The sequence below is a fragment of the Netta rufina genome (genome assembly GCF_964035555.1).
Source record: "Netta rufina genome assembly, chromosome: 9".
NCBI lineage: Eukaryota > Metazoa > Chordata > Aves > Anseriformes > Anatidae > Netta > Netta rufina.
The window spans coordinates 14,656,341-14,667,959 of record NC_140132.1 but is presented as its reverse complement, the minus strand read 5'-3'; the positions used below and the strand labels follow the sequence as shown (position 1 = coordinate 14,667,959).

General features: G+C 47.5%; 1 protein-coding gene across 3 annotated transcripts; it reads left to right on the top strand.

Moving 5' to 3' along the window:
* The first annotated feature begins 7,865 nt into the window (after nt 1–7,865).
* Nucleotides 7,866–11,288, top strand: PLAAT1 (phospholipase A and acyltransferase 1). Of its 3 annotated transcripts, none has more exons than XM_084291931.1 (4): nt 7,866–7,997; nt 8,371–8,616; nt 9,134–9,402; nt 9,780–11,288. In XM_084291931.1, exons 2-4 carry the CDS (start codon nt 8,478–8,480, stop codon nt 9,879–9,881), a joined length of 510 nt encoding a protein of 169 aa, XP_084148057.1. In that variant the 5' UTR covers nt 7,866–7,997; nt 8,371–8,477; the 3' UTR covers nt 9,882–11,288. The 3 variants fall into 3 exon arrangements, with proteins under 3 accessions (XP_084148057.1, XP_084148058.1, XP_084148059.1); XM_084291932.1 differs by having other exon boundaries at nt 7,929–7,997; nt 8,315–8,616; XM_084291933.1 differs by having other exon boundaries at nt 7,931–7,997; nt 8,398–8,616.
* Nucleotides 11,289–11,619: the final 331 nt, after the last annotated feature.

Sequence of the window (11,619 nt, the reverse complement as noted above, 5' to 3'; positions counted from 1 at the left end):
CTTATCTATTTCCTTATATCAAATAGATTTGCTTTATCTATTTCCTTCGCATTGCCATAAGCCATGAGAGAGAAATAAACTAACACTTCTACTACAAGGCAGAAATACTCTTGTAGCATTACTGGTACCATGAATGCTGGATGTACAGAGAACTGATGGTTTCATAATGAATTCATTTCCAGACGAGATGTCAGTCCAACAGATGAGTCTGAGGTGGTACAAGATACAGGACTCTTCCAAGGCTGCAGTGAAAATCAGCTGACACAAGAAAACAGCACTTCTGAATGTCAAATTCTGACTCAGTCAAATGGTCCTTTTGCGAAGTGTCATTCTGAAGTCTCACCAGATTTCTATTCCATGTAAGTGTCTGCTGCAAACAATCTAGTCTGTTTTTTCCCCGTTTCCAAAACAGCTTTGCAGCTTGTTTCTGATAAGAACTGTACATCTTCAGTTTTCAGGAATTGAGGATGTTAGGTGTCTTTGGAGAACTGGGGCCCAATGCTTCCATTATTTATATATTTAGTACCCCTTATTTGATTTTAAAAAATTGTGACGATCCATCTTTCCATCTATTAAGAGTTTCACTTTTGTGCTAGCTCTACAAAGTAGCTTTCCTATTTTCCTAGAGAGATAAAGCAGAAGTGCTAAACATTATATCTGTAAACCGGAATTCCCAATGTTCTTGAAGTTCTCCTCCACATTCAGTGAGAATTCAGTAATTGGCTCTATTAGATTCCTTTTAGCAATTTTAGCTTCTTAAAATGTATTCTTCAAGCTATAGCCACAAAGGCTGAAGCTGTTAGCGATACTTCTTGAGTCTGTCATGGAGCAGTTCTAAAAATAGGTTAGTGGAGAATAACTAACATGGTATCTGCAATACAATTCCTTCTGTTCATCTGGCCTCCTATGTACACAGTTCCTATACACCTCCTTTTGAACTGTATGAAACCTGTTGGTTCATCCACACTTCATTCATCCAACATTCATCCAACATTGGTCATAAAATTGCCAAGTTGATACCAGTTTTCTTTAGTCATATAGTTGTAACTAATGTTTAAAGATAGGTAGTGCCCACTTGAAGTCTCTCTTAGCTGTCAGAATAATGTGAAGGTATCTTAAGCCAAATCTCTCTTAGCTGTCAGAATAATGTGAAGGTATCTTAAGCCAAATAAACTAGACGACTGGCTTCAGGTTATATATCCTGATTCTTAATGCAAGCCTATCTTTCTCTCACTTAAGAGATATTCTAAGATACCACATATTTGCAGATCCTATTCACCTCAGTTCTCAATGCCTTTTAAAATCAGGCCATTGATATTCGGATGATGATCAAAGTGGAGAATGTAGAACTAGCAAACAACACTGGGTAAACCAGAATTCTGCATCACTATTCAATGTATATGAACATGGTGAGGGCACACAAATATTGAAAGAAGTCGGCAGTCCAGATATAAGACACAGCAGCGCTAAAAAGTGCTCCATAAGCAAGATGTAGATACGCTAGTCAGAAACACAAGCAGATAGCGAAAAATAACTTATTGTTACAAGAAGTCAGTCACCTGCTTATTGCTTCTGTGTGTATGAGTACATCACATAATAGCAGCAGCAGCACAACAAATGACCTGATCAAATGGAAGTAACACGGAGTCAGGCAAAAAAGCGTCTGAAGATAAGCAATAACAAAGGTATTGGGCATGAACGCTTTCTCATGTTGCAAACAGGAGCTGCATCTTTGATATGTGTGTGGACAGAGACGACACTACTACATTATGTCGCAGTCTGGAGGAGTACGTGCTGGCTTGTCAGGAGAAAGGAGTCAATATGGAAGGCTGGAGGCAAGAGACAGCTTGTGGTAAGCACAGGAAAAAAACACAATGTGGTTTCCCCCTAAAAGTCTCAAAAGCTGAGATTTTAGGCTTTTCCTAGAAGCACCATATATCAAAGCTTCTTAGCTTTGATAACATGTTGATTCACGCTTCGATCATTGCTCTTGGTTTAGTGCACACACATATTCTTTTGTCCCCTCCTCTGAGTCTTATGCTGATGTTTTGCATTTAGACCCCAGTTTAGAAAGTTACTTAGGAAAGCAGAGCAGTCAGCTCCTCATCATGAGAAGTTTTATGAGAGAAAAAATGTCCCCATTCCTAACTTGTCTTTAAGACTTCAAAAAGCTAAATTAAATCTTAGAATAATCTCAAATCCTTTTTTTTTTTCTTCAAGTTGGGATAGTCATCAAACCATACCCACCCTGCATCACCCATGATTAGGTGACTTTGTATTCTTGATGAAACACACTTCTCAGAGCTGTGAAAGCTCTGGTACTTTCAAGGATAGCTACCCTGAATGTGTGAGAAGTTATTTGAAATCATTGAAAACTCAGACTGAGAGCACAGCATACCAATAGCTTTCACAATGCACTTCCTGATTTTGGAGTGATTCACTTATGTCGGTAGCATCAGATATATATGAACTTCTCTGTGTATGTGTTCATCATTTTGCCCCCTACTAAGTGGATCTGAAAAGACAACATATAACTAGCACACAGCAACCTGTTATAACTGAACTCTCCTTATTCTTACAGAGATGCCGTGTCCGGCCAACAGCAAATACAGCTCATGCATGTCTGCATGTCCAGCATCCTGCAGCGACTTGACCAGCCCCTCTGAGTGTGAATGGCCTTGTGCTGAAGGCTGTGAATGTCTCCCTGGCTACGTTCTTAGTGGTTTTGAATGTGTGCCTTATAGTCAGTGTGGCTGCTCATACCTCAACAAATATTATGAGGTACAGTGTCTCAGTGGGCCAGACAGCTCTGACAGTGCTAAACAGTATTTTCTTCTGCTGATTATTTTGACAATCTCATTGTTCTCCTCAGCACGTAACTTTATATTAGAAACAGACAGCGATTTGTTTAATAATATTCTGGTCTCTGGAGGAAGGGAAGAGAGGATAGACCCCTCAGTCTGCCTCTGAAACTTTGCTTGCCAGAATACTCAAGGCAGGCACTTGAGGGAAGCATATGATTACTCTCTGACCTCCATGTTAATTCTTCACCTTTATCACACTAAACAATAGCCTCATAGGCTCTAAAATTTACAACACACTACTTACAGAAAAACTCTCTCATTCACGGCGGTCCCTTTCCTCTCAGTGAAGAGTGGTACAGGCAGGGCCGAGAGTCAGTAGAGCTGGCTGCAGCATGAAGAGAGCGCCAGGCAAGGCTGGATTTTGAGAAATCCAAATATTCCTCCCATTCTAGCTGCAGAATAAAACAGCTTTGAAATCTTTTGTTTGAACACTGGAGACTTGATATAGACAAGGCCTAAGGCAAGTAAAGATGCTGTTATGGGAGGAGGGAGACAGGATGGACAGGTAGGGCTTGCCAGAAAAATGTCACATGGCACTTTTCCATATTGTCTTGGAGGCACAATGGGATGCATCTGCCACTTTATTTCCAGCAACCATTAAACATTGTTGGTTGCCCACATACTCAGTCTGGGACTAGGATTTCACACTCCAAACTGTTCTTTTGCTTTCTTTCCTGAGCCTTCTTTAAGTTTCAAAGAGCTGGATTAATAAGCTGTTTGCTTGCTTTCTTAGTACAAGTTTCTAAAAATAAAATAAATAAATATATATATATGTGCCATGTTGCTATTCATCAGGAAGACATTAGAGAGAGTAGCATGGGTCCCCAGTGCTCCGTACATATTTTCCTGGGTGATTCTGTTTGGTATTTTTTAATGTTTAACTGCTGTCTTCCAGATTGGAGAAATATTCATCACTGATGACTGCTCTCAGAGATGTCAGTGCACGGAAAGCTCCACTGTCTCCTGCACTACAATAGGGTGTGGTTCTGATGAAATCTGCAACGTTTCAAACTACACTCGTGGATGCTACAAGAGTGAGTCAACCACTAATCCTATCACGTTGCCTATCATGCTAAGTCTTGAGTTACTGCTTATAGGGCATTACTGGGTCTGGGATGGATGGAATAATTTGAACAGAAGAAAATCCCTTAGTAAGCATACACAGGGTATCTTTGATGGTCTATCGTAGAAAGTGTTTCTTTCCCATACTGTTGTTGTCAAGTACAGAACCATAGGTCTTAAAATACAGGGCATGTCCAGCATTAGCAGTCAGCGTAATCTAACCAAGAACAGCTTTCTCAGGGTTGGATTCTCCGAGATTCTCAAGTGTTTCTCCTTTCTTTTTGCTAGGTGGACCATGCATGCCAACTCCTTGTCAGAATGATGGAGTTTGCTCTGAAACAACCAATGGTACTTCTCGCAGCTTCTACTGTGAATGTTCTGAGCTGTACACAGGACAAATCTGTGAGGTTGAAAGAAGAGGTAATAAAATTATTTTGGATTTCACTCTCTGCATTATACACACCACTATCAAAAACATGTGCTGTTATGGAGAAGACAGAGCTGACTTTTAATGTCTGTGCTGCAAATCAGGCAGGTGTCAGATCAGACTGGGACCTCATCACATCTTTTTATGGACATCTTGTAATTTAGTCATAGGCAGAACAGAGGCTGACCCTAGAAATAATTCCACTGCATGTCCTATCTAAGCCCTTGACACTATTCCTTGGAGTACATATTAGGCCTTGTACCACAAACTAGGTGGTCACATCTGTACTGGTGAATCCAAGCAGAAAGAAGCGCGTCTCTCAGCAAAGAGATGCAAGAAAGGATGATCATACAGGGCCTGGGTCTGACACCACTCCTGACAGCCACATTAGTCAGAGAACACAGTGTAAGCCAATCAGATAGGCATGTCTGCCTGGTGCTCAGATTCCATAGTGAGCAGCTTTACACTTGGGATTGAGAAAAATCTTCTGTTCACAGCACTCTTAGCTTATGCTAACAGTGCTCATTTTTTCTTCAGATCAAACAAGCACCTCAGGGACTCCTGAGAATCATACAGTTGCCATCGCTGTTGGAGTTTCAGCAGGTGTGATTGTTGTCCTCATTCTCATCTCCTCTGCAGTGTACCTGCACAGGTAAGCCTTTTCCCGTATTTGCTACATTCAGCACAGTCAAGATGCAAACTCTTGTAAACTCTCAGAAGCACCTGTAAACTCTCAGAATTCACCCTAGTCCCATACCTTCAGGACCAGAAAGGAAGTACAGCATTCAGGATCTCATATGAGGAATGTGAAGGAAAACAGTCTTTTCTACAGGGATGAACATATGCTATTCTTATTGCATAAGGCATATGTACCATTATCACAAAACTTGGGATTCTCCAAAATCTGACATTATATGTGCTCACACCACTATTTGACCTCCCACTACAGATAAGAATAGAAATTAAAGATGGTTGTTGCTATTTGTTTTTGTGCAGAAGGAAGAGAAAGATGAGTACAGGTGCCAAAACAAGAGATTCATCTTTCAACCGGTCCAGGGATACATCAGATAACAACGTATATGAACAAGATTATGGCTGCATAGTGAACACTGCATTTGATCAAGATGAATCTGCACGTGATACACACCTATAGTTAACGTCTTTTTAATTTCTTTGTATTACTTTTCTGTTCTTGTATTTTAATAATGTATCTAATACGTTGAGAAAAAAACAATAATAAATATATTATTGCATTTGCTGAAGATCTTTGGAATTTTGTCTACACTATCTCTCAGATTTCATGTGTTAGACCCAAACTGAAATAAGTCCTAGCGCACATTACTGCTGTGTTATCCTCAGAAGCCATTCGAACAACACTAAGTCCAGTCAGAATTCAGCAGCACAAGCAAGCTGCACACTATTGCATATGTGCCTCTTATAGATGCACAAACTATGGACTGTTGAGGTCAGAATTAATTATAACATCCCAGGCAGGTGGTCTTGAAATTATTTTACCCAAAATCTTCAATGGGAGGGGATGGGTTGATTGAGCAGGGGACAGTTCTTGCTCCTCTTCTGACAAGGCATGGTTGACTGAGGAGAGAAATAGTTAAGACACTGAGCTTATCTGGTGACAGATGACCCCCTTCCTCTCTCCCCCTGGGAGTGCCACTCTGAAAGTAGCAGTTGTTTGAATGACAGCTGCCTCCTTGTCAGAACAGAGTGGATGAGAGCAACGATTGTCATCAGCCCCTGTCTGCGGGTGCTAATGCTAAGCAAGAGCATAACTTAACAAGAACTCCCTGAATAAAGAGATCCTGTCATAAGTTCTCCTTGGGGTCTTTGCAAATTCTGAAGCTGCCATGCTGAATGTGGTTAGAGATTTGCATCAGCTCAGTCCTGGATCATGCTAAGGAATCTCCAGTAGCAGAATATCCAAGTCATTCGCAGCAAGGCCCAACAACACCGTACTGGTATTGGATAGAGGTAATTTTCATTAAAGAAGCTCCTATGGTGCTATGTTTTAATGTTGGGGGAGGAAAGTGTTGATAACACACTAAGGTTTTAGCTATTCCTCTGCAGTGCTTACACAGAGCCAAGGTCTTCTCTGTTTCTCACATTGCCCCACCAGCAAGTACCAGAAGCTGGGAAGCCATACAGACAGGACAGCTGACCCCAATAACCACAGGGATATCCCATACTGTCTGATGGGATTCTCAGCAATAAAAGCTGGGGTAAAGGGGGAGGAAGCAGGAGGGACAGTGAGGGCTTCCTGTTGTTTCTGACACAATGCTGGTTATTTTTAATTTGCCCCTTCTTTCCCTGCCTATTGTATCCAGAATCTCATGCGTGCTGTCAGCCAGAAGAGTATTTGTAATGCCCATGGACAGTCAGGTGGATAAAAGTCCATTCAAGAACATGCCAGCAGTCCATACGTGCACAACCCAGCTAATGAGGAACAGATGTGAATGGAAAGGGGCTTTCAGTGTTATTACATAATGAAAACGAGTCAGTGCGAGGGACCTACCTATGCACAAATGAGCTATCAACCTTATGCTGCAGTTTCACCACATTCATAAAGGCATCTTTCCTGCCTGTTCAGCAGCAGCTTCCTATTGCTCTCCCATACTTGCTAACAGTGCAATTCTGTGAATGTTGAGCAGTGCTGACCACGCTCACCTCCTGTTGTAGCTGGCAGGAGCACAGCACAACCCATACCCTAGAGGATCATAGCCCTGACTCTCCAATGCGACATGGCTCATCTGTGCCCAGGTAGAGTAGATTTCTGGGTTTCCATGGATCCACTTCACTATTTCAATAGTGTAGGAATCACCTTGGTTTTCCACTGCGGAGTCCTGTAAATACTTCAGATTTGAAACGGGGTGAAAGAGAAAGCAGAACTGCAACCCAGTGCTCCTCTGACTCAACTACTTCATGTCAATAGAAGCCAGAAAAACAACAAATGTGACGCTGCTCTGATCCTGAAAATTAACCAGCTCTCTCGCCTGACTTTCAAAATGCTGGGCTTTAAATACACCACTTAGTTCAACTTACCCACAGCGTGCTTTTGTTGATAGCGAACCCTCCTTTTTAGCAAACCGTAGTGGCCGTAGCCAAGGGGACAGCCACATCTGCTCAGCCCGCTCAGGCTCACCCACTCCTCATCTCAGAGGACTCTAGCTGGGCACACTGCACCGTGAGACTCCTTCTGTGTCCGGAGAGAAATCCCTGGGCCACAATACAAGAGACACACCAAAAGCTATCCTACGTATCTCTTTGCCCTAAAACGGCGATTGGAATCGACTTGGAACTCCACCTCCCTCGCTTCTCTTTGCCAGCACAGCCAAACAGCCGCTCTGCATCTCCTGCCCCTCTCCAGAGGTCCCGGGGTGGGAAGGATGCCCACCTACCCCTACCCCTCCTCCAGGAGCAGCCCTGCGGGGGGACCGGCCCGGGGGCTTTGCGGGCGGGCAGCTCCCCGGGGACAAGCCCTGGGACGGGGTCAGCGCCGCCTGCTCGGAGCCTGCCCGGCTGCTGGTTATTTATAGAGGCCGGGAGGAGCCAGGGAACGGGGCCAGCCTCCGCCGCCAGCCTCGCTCCGGGCTGCACCCTGCGCACTGGAGGCAACAGGACGGGAGCTGGGGGTGAGCAGGGAGCTCGGGGGGGAGATGGGGATGGGGCTGCCGGCAAGATGCGGCCCCCCGGGGAGATGCGGCCCCTCCAGGGTGGAGCAGGGCAGGGCGGGGGGGGGAAAAGCTGCAACCGCAGCCCCCCGGAGGCTGCCACCCTCCGGCGGAGCCCCCCACGGGGCTGTTTTGGGGAGAACCTCCAAGGGCTTGGGGGTGGTGGGGGCAGCAGCTCGGCGCCCTTATCCCGGGAGAGGGCCGTGCGGCGGGTGCTGAGCGCTGGGTGCTGGCCACAGCCCGCAGTGGTTTCACCCTTTGCCCGCACGGCGTTGCAGGACGGGGTGGATTTCATTTCATGCCCTGTGCCAGCACGTGTGTCCCTTGCCCTAAGGATCTCCTGCCCTGCGACCTCTGGCAGATGCCCTCTGCACACCCCAGACTCCTCCAACGCGTCTCACATTGAGGGAGAGGGGCACGTGGTGACCCGGCACGCTCAGGATGGCAGCTCCAGAGAGGTTCAGTGCTGCCCACCCCGGGGACCCCCAGCCCGGGGACCTGATCGAGATCTTCCGACCGGCTTACCAGCACTGGGCCCTCTACTTGGGGGACGGGTACATCATCAACGTGACACCTGTCGGTAAGGCATGCACAGGCCAGGGGGGTGCAGTTTTAGGGTGACTGGAGCCCAGTCTCCTTCCTGGGACAGGGGGTCAGCCCTGCATGGCCTCGGCTCTCCTGGCAGCTCTGTGATGGAAGTGGGGAAGAGAGCCAGGAAGGGGTATTGCCCAGAGCTCATCCATTAGCCCCGGTGATTTTAAATCCCATGCGGTGAAGCAGGGATGGGCTGGGTCTCCAGACCTTCTCTGCCACTTGGGAACATGCTCAGCACCACCCTGCATGAGGGACTTGGGCACCAGGCGAGGCTTGTGGCTCTGGGGGGTTGCTGTCTGCAGGGCTGTGTGGGTGCCTCCCCCCAAAGTCCTTTTGGGTTTTTGCTGCCCCCTTCACTCCTCCTGGAAATACACGCATACCCAGGGGCCCTGTGCAAATGCCAGAGATAGCAAACACTTCAAGAAGCCAGCCAAAAACTCCTTTGGAGTCTCAGGGGGGCTGTATGGGGCTGGCCTGGCTCACCCCATGCCTGCCTCCCCCAGATGAGGGACCCCCGGCCACGCTGGGCAGCGCCAAGTCAGTGTTCAGCCGAAAGGCCCTGGTGAGGATGCAGCTCCTGAAGGACGTGGTGGGAAATGACACTTACCAGATCAACAACAAGTACGACAGCACCTACGCTCCTCTCCCCGTGGAGGAGATCATCCGGCGGGCCGAGTACCTCATCAACCAGGAGGTGTCCTACGACCTGCTGGGCAACAACTGTGAGCACTTCGTGACACTGCTGCGCTACGGCGAGGGGGTCTCTGAGCAGGTAGGTGACATGGGGGAACCCCCCGCACACTTCTCCGGGCACCTCCTTGCACAGTCTGCACAGGAATTCCTGTGGCACAGCCCCCAGGCTGCATGGGGACAGCAAAGCCCCAGGCCAGGGCCCAAACCATCACAGCCTCACCACAGCCTCTGGGCCAGGTAGTTTCCTATGGTCTGTCTGCAGCCTGCCAGTGCCCCTCTTGCTCAGCCCAAAGGTAAGGGCATGAGGAATACCCCCACCCCCTTCTACTTATAGGGCAGTTGTCTCTTGCATTCACTTCATTGCCTTGATTAGCTCTGCCTGCTCTTCATTAGCGTGCCTGGAGGAGGAAATGCTCATCACGTTGCCAGCCTGTGTTTTGCTTCCCCCCTTTGCAGGCCAAACGAGCAATCGGTGCCATCGGGTTTGTCACAGCTGCCGCCGGTGCCTTCTCCCTGCTGGGCTTGTTAAGGAGCCGATCCAGAGAGAGGCAGTACTGAGGGGCTGCCGGCAGGACACGGGGCATGTGGGGGCCACAGCCACCACCGAGACTCACTAATACCTGCGTGACCCTTGCTGAGGGCAGTGTTAGCCTGTTTGCCACAGCTGCTTTCACAACACTGCCTGCGATGATTTTTGTGCTGATCTGGGAGCACTTGCAAGCAAATTCTCCACCCTCACGTCTCAGGGCTCTGCTGAGGGCTCGTACAGACTTCTGGCACACACCTTTCTACAGACTGGATCCTCTGGGCTTTCTGCGAATAACCTTTCTTAACCTTTGTGTAGAAACATTTTAACTTTTAAAAACTTTTTTCTTAAACAAAAGTTATGCAAAGCTATTGCTGACAGCTGTTGCGTGCCTTCCATCTGAGGGCCCATCCAGGTGGAATGCTGGTGCTGAGCCAGCAGGAGAGGCATATCCCAAACCTCAGAGCTTGCACTGCTGTTCCCAAGCTCCGAGCTGCTTGTGCGAGGGCTGCTGGTGGTGTGGGGGTAGCAGGCCTACAAGCTGCCTCCCCCAGTGTTTAAAATGGGTGCTTTGGTTTGGGTGTGGTAGTGCCTGGCTCTGTTTTCTCCTGCCTGTGAAAGTGTCCTTTTGTCTGACCTCCCTGACTCCCTTTGGGATCCGGAGGTGCCTGGTGTGGGCAGTCTGACAAAATGCCCAGGTAGCTTTGCCTCTGGCAGCTGTTTGCTCCACACTGGCACCGCTGTGCCACTGAACTTTCAGTCTCCATCTGTGTAAATGCAGCAGTTGTTGATACTGGACGTGACCAAGCTTACTCCTTGGTCTGCCAAAGGGCCAAGGTTTAAAGAAAGGGTGCTGTGGACTGCAGGGGCAGCTGGGAGCCTACCTTTGGTTCTTCCATGAGCAGACACGGGGTCCAAGCAGCATATCACTCCAGCATGAGGAGGATCCTCCCCCAGCCAGCAGGATGGCAAAGCCAGTGTCCCTGCACGCCTGCAGAGCGAGCTGTGCATCCCCAAACCTACAGAGCCCCACCATCTCCTAGGCACAGTGCTGATGGGTGGCTGTTTAAGGAAAGTGTGGTGCATTGTTCTTTATGGAGAATAGTGAGCTTGCATGTTTGGAACTGTGCTATTTGCAGGTTGCATATAAAAAAGAACAAAAAGAAATCCTGTGTTGCCTTCACCACATGCAACTGCCTGGGCTGTTATAAGAGATGGGAGCAAAAGCTGTCTGTAAGCAGCTTGCTATTTTTGTCAGCTCTTAACATGTATATAACTGGATCAGAAGCTTTTTTTTAAACAGCAGTTGTTTCAACGTTTGAAATAACAAGGCCAAGCCTTCTGGTCGCATTTTGTAGTGCTCTCTATTGTTGTAATCAAATAGGATTCTTTTAAATATGGGAAAATATATTGTAATAAAACTGAACCTGGACAACCTATTTTGGGTCCTGTCAATGTAACCAGAAGTTATTTCGAGGCTGTACCATGCAGCAGCGAGCACCAGCGCGCATTAGCGGCTGCCTCTTGGTGTGACCTGGTCAAAGCAGGCAGCCGTGGCTTAGCCCCGATTCCTGCCCGGTGTGCCCTGACAGTGTCGGTGCCACGTGGCACCAGAGGCCAGAACCCAGCTGTGGCAGGGCGCTAAGTGTGGGCAGGGGGCAGCTTTTCCTTCCTTCCCCCTTCAGCAGGGCCTCTCCCTGCCCAGCTCCAGCTTTGCTACAATACAATACAAAGCTAAAAAAAAACACCCTAACCCACCCAGTACTGGGG

What these genes read in the sequence shown, in the direction of transcription:
- PLAAT1 (XM_084291931.1), top strand. Translation starts at nt 8,478, where the DNA reads ATGGCAGCTCCAGAGAGGTTCAGTGCTGCCCACCCCGGGGACCCCCAG. An exon ending in CATCAACGTGACACCTGTCG is followed by an intron (nt 8,617 to 9,133) that starts GTAAGGCATGCA and finishes TGCCTCCCCCAG; the next exon opens with ATGAGGGACCCCCGGCCACG. An exon ending in GCGAGGGGGTCTCTGAGCAG is followed by an intron (nt 9,403 to 9,779) that starts GTAGGTGACATG and finishes CCCCCTTTGCAG; the next exon opens with GCCAAACGAGCAATCGGTGC.